At 30.1% G+C, this 9,315-nt stretch overlaps 1 protein-coding gene across 1 annotated transcript; it reads left to right on the forward strand.

Annotated features, from left to right (window-relative positions):
• Window positions 1-1,923: 1,923 nt before the first annotated feature.
• Window positions 1,924-3,700, forward strand: LOC106351947 (transcription factor RAX3-like). Its single transcript, XM_013791655.3, has 3 exons — window positions 1,924-2,352; window positions 2,492-2,621; window positions 2,733-3,700. Exons 1-3 carry the CDS (start codon window positions 2,217-2,219, stop codon window positions 3,571-3,573), a joined length of 1,107 nt encoding a protein of 368 aa, XP_013647109.2. The 5' UTR covers window positions 1,924-2,216; the 3' UTR covers window positions 3,574-3,700.
• The last annotated feature ends 5,615 nt before the right edge of the window (window positions 3,701-9,315 follow it).

Consider the following 9,315-nt stretch of genomic DNA (forward strand, 5'->3'; position numbering starts at 1 on the left):
GATAGTGGTAAATTTTCTCCGAGGGTTGGCAAAATTTTGTTCACCAACCATAACAGAATTCACTCACAAAATTTAATATATATACCTTTCTTTCATCTCTTTTGGTACATATCATTAACTCCTATCTTTTTCAAAAGGGTAATATTAAATAGCAAGTGATTCAACATCCACCAATTGTGATTCTATGATTGGTAATGCTTTTTGGACAGTATGGATTTGAATATTTATGTTGGATATTTTGATATACTGCGGATATGTCTATTCGTTTTTATCCAGGACATGAACGTTTATTCGATTGGCGAATACTAGATGCTATTGCTACTCTTTTGTTAAATTATTCATGCTTTGTTTTGATCTTTAATTTGATCTAAAAAGATATGCATGTTAATGATTTTTTTTAATTGGACGATGGCCTATCCGTTATCAAACTATCAGAATATACTCTCTCTTTTTTTTTGAAAAAAACTATCAGAATATACTTCAGTTAGACGATACATAAAAAAATCAAAATAGCAGTCTTCTCATGTACTTATTCAAGTGGTATATATATACTGATATTGACCAGTGAGATATTGTTCAATAGGATTTTTTGTGTGTATATAAATGAATTATAAATTCTTAGTTAATTCACACATTTCCATCACCAAACATTCGAAGTATTTGTCTCTAGCTATCTCGACAACAACATATAATACAATCATATATATGTACTATACTACAAAATCAATTACTAGCCAATACATTAACTCTGTATATATACGTACGTAGTACATACAAGTCTAATTCAGTCACTTATTGGTTCAAAGTTTGAAATATTGAATTATTTCATTATTATTGATGACCAGATTTTGTCTTTCTTTCTTTTTGGCATCGACCAGGTCTTATCACATGCATGCAATAAAAGTACACATAACCGGTCTTTCTTTCCTATTCGTAAGTTGTCATGCAAGTTGGGCTTCAAGCTTTCGTGAAATCATATGTAATAAGTTTAATAATGCAAAAAAAAGTGTAACAATGCATACACATAATACATATATACATAAAATAGTCCATTTTTACTACATTATAATAATTGATTAAAAGTATTTGCAATGTTGTAGCCATTACTATACATTTATATTTTTTTGCCAAAGGATTTACTATTTATATTAGATAAGTAAATCATACTCCTTAAGGACCTAAACTGCGGATCAGATATTATAAAAGATTAGACAATATTAGCATTCTCGCTAGGAATGAAATTCTATAGCGTCCAGTATCATAAAATAATTATTATTATTATGCGTATAAAATTACTAGAAATAGAAACATAGAATGGCAGAATTAAAAAAAAATAACACACTGGAAGTAATAAACAGTGATAAGACAACGATTAATTTTAACATAAAGCTGCAGTGGCCTATGTAGGATACATTTCCGAGTTCTGTATAATATATCTATTTTTAGACAAAAGAATAAAAAAAATGATTATAAACTGATAATTTAATGCAACTCATGCAATCATACTACAAAATACATTCCATATATATCCATCTTATTATTTCAACTTAGCAAATTCATTAAAAAAAATTTAAATAGATCATCCATATTAATGGAATGTAATACAATATTATCAAGTTATATGATCACAGCCTCAAATCGAGAGTTAAGGGAGGGAGGATTTGGGGGGAGAGGGAGTAAGAGACAAAGAGTCAAAGGGTGGGGGCGGCTAAGAAAACATTATCATTTATGGTGTTTATTGTTACACATATATATGGGGATCATTAGGAAAATTATCTTAATAAAAAATAGATTTCTTAATTAAATTAATAATAATATTGAATCGATCTAGATGCTGATGTAGAAGCAAAGACAAAGGAGAAAAACACTAGTCTCCCCCTTCTTTGTTATTTCTAAATCCTACTAGTATTATATCACATAATTTATTTCATCAAAATTTTCAATTCCATAAAGTAACTTTTGATTCATTTTTGTTTGTTTTAATTCCTACTTTTGACATCTTCATCACATGAAGGACTATCTCCTCCAGCTATTATATACTCTCTCTCTTCTTTTTATTTTCTTCATTCACATATACTTTTCTCCATTACACACATTTCCATGTATCTATATATAAGAACCTCACACACACGCAATCACACACCATCCTCCTCCTTCTCCTCATCAGCATAACTGAGAAAGAGAGAAAGATACAACAAGAATAACGAATCAAGAAGATGGGAAGAGCACCGTGTTGTGACAAGGCTAACGTGAAGAAAGGGCCGTGGTCTCCTGAAGAAGACGCAAAACTCAAAGATTACATCGAGAATAATGGCACAGGCGGCAACTGGATTGCGTTGCCTCAGAAGATTGGTATATACCTAAATTTACTTCTAATTTAAAATCTGCAGAAAAAAATCAATTAGTTTGAGACGGCTTGTATAATCTATAGTAAACCGAATTTTCCTGTGTATATTTGTGCGTTGATATATATTATATGTGCATGATATAGGTCTAAGAAGATGTGGGAAGAGTTGCAGACTAAGGTGGCTCAACTATTTGAGACCAAACATCAAACATGGTGGCTTCTCTGAGGAAGAGGACAACATCATTTGTAATCTCTATGTTACCATTGGTAGCAGGTACTAAATGTTATGTACTTATAGGTCAATATCATTATTTAATACACTAGTCTTGAATTAGATCAGAGCTATTATGTTTATACATGTTCAATAATTTTTTTATTTTTAAAGGTGGTCTATAATTGCTGCACAATTGCCTGGAAGAACAGACAATGATATCAAGAACTATTGGAACACGAGGCTGAAGAAGAAGCTTCTTAACAAACAAAGAAAAGAGTACCAAGAAGCTCGGATGAAGCAAGATATGGTGATGATAAAGCGACAAGAACAAGGACAAGGCCAAAGTAATGCTAGTAGGGATCTTTATTCGAACAGCATGTTTGGATCATCACCATGGCCATTACTACCTCAGCTTCCCTCTCCTCACCATCAAGTACCTCTTGTCATGATGGAACCAACAAGCTGCAATTACTATCAAATGACACCGTCTTGCAACTTCGAACAAAAGCCACTGATCACACTCAAGAACATGGTCAAGACTGAAGAAGAACCGGAGAGAACAAACCCTGATCATCATCACCCTGAATATTCTATCACAAACCCTTTTGATTTCTCCTTCTCTCAGCTTTTGTTAGATCCTAATTACTACCTGGAGCCAGTAGGAGGAGAAGGAGAGCTTGCGATCACGAGTAGCAGCACCAACTCTCCATTACCAAACACAAGTGCTGATCACCATCAACAACAACAAGAGATTCTTCAATGGTTTGGGAGTAGTAATTTTCAGACAGAAGCAGTCAATGATATGTTCTTAAGCAACAACGACATAGCAAATCTTGAGACCAACGAGAACACAAAATTCTATGGAAACTTGCCAGTGGCCGGAGCCGCAGCAGCTTTAGCCGGAGGAACGACGAGTACATCGGCGGATCAAAGCACAATAAGTTGGGAGGACATAACCTCTCTTGTCAATTCCGATGATGCAAGTTACTTCAATGGGCCAAATCATTTGTAACTTAAAAATATATATATTTTTACTAATATATAAAGAGGGTTTTTTTTTGTATAAATGTGTGTTCTAAGGGAGTGGTAAAAAACATATGGATTTAGATTAATATTCATGAAGACATTTTTTTATTTTAGTTTCGAGTCAGCTTTATTCACGACCAATATATATGATCTTTTGAGTTTTTATGATTACTGCTTTTATAAATGTAAGATACATTCTACCTTCTAGCTTCTTTCTTTTTCCCCTTAATTCATTAGGTCATTTAGATTTTTGTAAAGATCTTTACAGATTACAATACATTTGACACATAAAAAAAAAGAAGGAAACAACTATGAATCTAAAATAGAGAGCCTAAAAGAGGATTGTCTTTTAAACGCACCAACATCGATCATCAATTACTCATTATAAAAAGTTCATATTTTAAGTGTTAACACTTTTAATTATCACACATATACGACAAGTTCTTTTATATATTAAATAGTAATTGTTAGGTGCCTATAGTATTAATGGAGAATCCAAGGATGATTTTCTTCCATGTTTCCTCCTATTCAACTCCACTCGTGTCTATGTATATACATGCATGAATTATGATACATTTGTCATTTTATAACAGTGAAAACATTTATGACAGTCAAATTTTGCCAGATCAGGTCATACAAATCGACCAACCAATTTTTCTGATTTTGTATAGTTAACTCACGAATGACTTTCGAATACTTTCAACACTTGAATATCGTTACTGAGACATTTGGCATTTTAATCTTTTTGGTGTAAATGTTTAAAATGGCATTTTAATCTCTCACTAAGTAGCTATGTCTGTAATGCACACGTTTGTATGCGCACCTTATATATACGTGGTTGAGTAATTATATGCATAATTCATTAAAAAGAAAGAATGCACCTACATGGACACGTACATGGTCGGATCTATATGGCTTTGTCTAATCGAGATACTCCGACAAACACTCGAATACACATGAGTGTGTATGCACAACTATACTATATGTTAGTTTTCTTACATAATTAGTATTTTAATTGTTTGATCGTAAAGAAACATTAATGTTAACAGTTATTAATATATATATATATGCAGTATATATGAAATGGTTCCTTTTTATTATTTTTTTTTTGTCAGCAAAACAACAAACTCATATAGATTCTGTGAACCAAACTAGTAGCTCCGCATCCATGTGGACAACAAACGAGGGTTGCTTTATTGCATTGCGTGCTAGACTATCCGCCTTTGAATTTAGCTTCTTTGGTATATGAATGAGCTCTGAGCTGTGGAAACATCTTTTTCAGGATCTTGATAGACTGTTAAAAATGAATGAATAAATAAATACCTAACAAAATGAAGAAGAACTGACCAATTCAACGAAAGTGTCCGTATAGCTTCGAAACTCTCTTTCTCTTTTTCTCTCTCTCTAGTCAGTTTGGTTTTGAAGATCACAGAATCAAATGATGTCATCCAAATTTCTCTTTCTGTGAGTTTGGCACATATCTTTGCCCATTCAAACCTCCAAATAAAATAATTTGATTTCTATCCACTTTTTCACTCCAGATAGATATAGACATGGATTGAGCGAAATTAGATAGAAAATAGTTAAGAAGATAGCTTTAGAGGAGCCCTCCTGAACGCAACCTCCTTAAGCTTCACCAATATCTGTCTTCGAACCGACTTCCAAGTGCTCCACTGAGCAATCACACAGAAAAAATGGACGATGGATCTCTTCGGTACTCTATCAGACGTCGACTCTTTAGCTTTCTCTTTTAATTCACCGTTTTCTGTCGTTTTGGTTTCATCCCACGAACTGAAAATGACTTGGCCGATGGATTTGCAAAAGCTCAACTCTACACCATCGTATCCTGAACCTTTGGGTTTTAGTAGTCTTTTCTTTTAATAGAAGTATTATGTTGCACAAAAAAAGATAGAAAATAGTTTAATTTAGAAAATTTCGTGTGAGTCAGCTTGTAACCGGATCCTTAACCCGTTTCGAATTTTAATATAACTAATATAATTTTTTAAAAAAAAATATATATATATATATATATATATATATATATATATATATGCAGAAAACAAGTTTTATTATGTTGACAGTTATTACTAAGATTCTTTTTTGTTAAAAGAGAAACTATTGCTATTTTACTTGAAAATAGTTTTTTTAAAGGAACTACTCGAAAAGTTTTTTTTTTGTTAAAGGGATTTCTTCTACTCGAAAAGTTTTCCATTAAATTAGAAAAAACCTTAACGCTATACGAGAAATATCACAGCATACTTGATCATATATCAGTAAACCAACATTTAATAAATAGAACTTAGCCAGTAAAATGTCTACATATGCATCATAGACGAAACATTCGTATTCTATATTAACTTAAAACGACTATATGCATAGCATATAACCCAGTCAAAAAGACAATAAACGGCACTAAGTCTAAGAGATGGTTCACGCTTCACGTTTTACTTACGCACACATATACAAGGCAACCTCTATACGTTGGAACTACACCAAAATTATATTTTTTATTAATTTATAAAAATATTAATTTATCGATATAGTAATTAAACCAAAAACTCGATTTGAAACTATAAAATTATATTAATTTATATAGATTTTTAGTGTATATTAATTTATAAAGTATTAATTTAAAGAGGTTATACTGTATATACATGTATTATATATATACTAGGTTAAGATTCGCGTAACATTAAATATAAATTATTTTTACGCATTATATTTTTTTTTACATATTATAAAATAATAAATATATATTAAATATTAAAAATTCAGTAATTATTACGTATATTATTAAATTAATGCAAACACATAAATAAATTTTATTAATCCAAACAAACACTTTTTCATTTTATATGGTCTATAATTAAATTTAAATGATATTAACATAGATATATAATATATTTTAATATTGATATTTATTAAAAATTGTTTTTACTCATATTGTTTTATATGGTTAATGTGATAGTTTAATTTATTTTAATAAGTTAAATTTGAAAAAAATGTAGATGATACACTAATTTTTATCAAATCTTTATTATTCAAAATCATTAATTTTCATATATATAATTTACCCACATTAGGTAATTCCATAATTTTTATTTATGGAAATAACGAAGAACATTAATAATTAATAAAAAAACTTATTATATATTTAGATGGAGCAACTTTTTTTCTAAAAATTTTAAAAATCAGTGTGGTGATGACACATGACTACCTCAAATGTTATAATGTTTCTCTTTTAATATATAAATGATATATATATATATTTTTATTTTTATTTTTTTGATCAAATATATATATATATATATATATATATATATGATGCTTTATAACAGTGATCGTACAATCGTTCTGTGTACATATCTAACAGTCCACTACTTTTAAAACCTTTTAAGTTTTAATCTAGAAAACGACATATTATACATGGTTTATTCAGCTGTGCTTGATTGATTACTACTATACGTAAATATATAATAGTTAAGAGGAAGGAATGTTTTTGTTTATCGCAATTTTGTACGTACATACACTTGAGGACAATAGAATAAAAGTCTGTTCTCAAGGAATAATTGAAAAACTGGTCTCTGAAAGACAAGTCATTTTGTATGTTCCAAACATTCTCTACAAACAGGAAAACGACAACTCTTATGTAAATTATCCGCCTCTAATCAATACATAACTTAAATCCAAATTATGCTATTACTAATTTAATTAATTAATCATAATATTGGGATGAAAATTAGGAGATTCTAGAGATAGTGATGAAGATTATGTATGTAAGCACTTGCATCACTGGATAGCAAGACGTGTCATGGCTTCTTCTTTTTTTGTCACTGAGACGTGTCATGGCTTGTATGCTATACCGTATAGCTTAGCCATATCACCTTTTTAGTTTTATTAAAGCAATCCTCATCTCTCTACCTATCAAAAAATAATTATGGTATATTGGTATATACATATATAACAAGTTAATATATATATATATATATATATATATATATATATAAACATCATTCAAACTATGCACATAAAGATATAAACATGAATATACATTAATATATTTATAGCCATCTTGGGTAAAAAGATAAAACAATATATGAAAAGAAGGAAAAAGGAATAATTATCGTTGAGAAGAATTCAAGGAACAAAACGATATATGAATGAGGGAGGCTATTGATACATGAATATACGGACTCCTTATGATTAATAATTAAATTAATTGATTAATGGTACATTCTGTCAAACCTCTAGACGATAAGTAAAACAACACCATATGAAACCTTGATTAGCCTCGCGACAATTCGCCCCGCGACGACCTTATTGTATATTTTTATAGTTTATTTCATTTGTTTAACCATTAAAATTGGAACATTGTCAAAAAGAACCCAACGTACTAAATAATTTTATAAATATATATAATGCAGCTGATGCTGACACTCACTAACACGTTAATATTATTCACCCTGACTGTTTCTATTTTTATAATGACAATCATCTTTCAACTTTGTGTTTTTGTTTTTGTTTTTATTACATAAAATAATGAAATGTTGTATTGTGGGAATGGGAGTAATGTCGCGTCGTCTGATTGTTTTATACGTGTTCTTAACTTTTAATTAATTAATTAATTATATTGTTTTCATGAGATTTGGCTATTTCTTGTTATCTGCTTATGGAGAAAAAAAGATGGATACGGGAAAATTTCCACTACTTTTAAATAAAATACTGAAATATTATTTTCACTAATTATTTTCGCAATATCTTTCTTACTATTTTTATTAATAAAATTCAGATCAAAATATCCAATAAATTTGTCTTCGAGTCCAACGCTTCCTTTCGCTTCAAACCAATAGTAAAGCCCATTAAAGCCATGTAAATGGAAAACATATAAGCACATTCTTAGATATGAACAAAATGTGTCTTGTGAGGTCCATAAAAGCCCATTAGTGACGACAAAAAGACCCCACTGGTGACTAGTTAAAGTAAAGACTCAAGTGGTAGTTTTGAATTTGAGAATTAAGCATCATATGTCATTAATACTTAGATTGAAAGGCAGGAAGAGCCGACTAAATTTATTATCTTTGTAAGAACAATAAATAAAAAGTCAAATAATAAAAATAAATTAAAAGGAGATTATTTAGGAGTAACAAAGGTTCAAAAATATGGGAAGAAGAGATGAACATTGATAAACTACATGAGCATTAATCAATCGTTTTATATTATAATTCATGCCGGTGCATCTAAGCCAAAGAAACAAATCTTTGTGTGATTTGGTTCTTGTTTGTTAAGTAACAAATGTGCGATGAATCTTCTTGATCGTGCACATATTAAGTAGATGAATTTACGAAGCACCAACACTAATTAAAGCTAAATGACTGTAATAAAATATAACAAAATTGGAAATATGCTCGTCTCTCAATCTTCTTATAAGCTAAATGACTTCCCGATTCATAAGCTATGCATCAAGTACGAGAAACGTTAACGTGACCCACATGCCACACTAAAGCTGATATAATATTTAAAGTTTTAATTCCGTTTCTTTCACTATGTGTCTATGTTTATGCATGTGTTATGTGTAATGCAAGTAGCAATGCCATGCATAGATGGCCCCCTCATGCATATATGATGGACATCAAACGGTTCCACGCGTATATGTAGTTTCTAATCCAAATGATTTGCCCTATTTGTAAAGCATATGCATTTTGATCACTATATGTGTATATATGTAGGA

This window comes from Brassica napus, chromosome A6 (genome assembly GCF_020379485.1).
Source record: "Brassica napus cultivar Da-Ae chromosome A6, Da-Ae, whole genome shotgun sequence".
NCBI lineage: Eukaryota > Viridiplantae > Streptophyta > Magnoliopsida > Brassicales > Brassicaceae > Brassica > Brassica napus.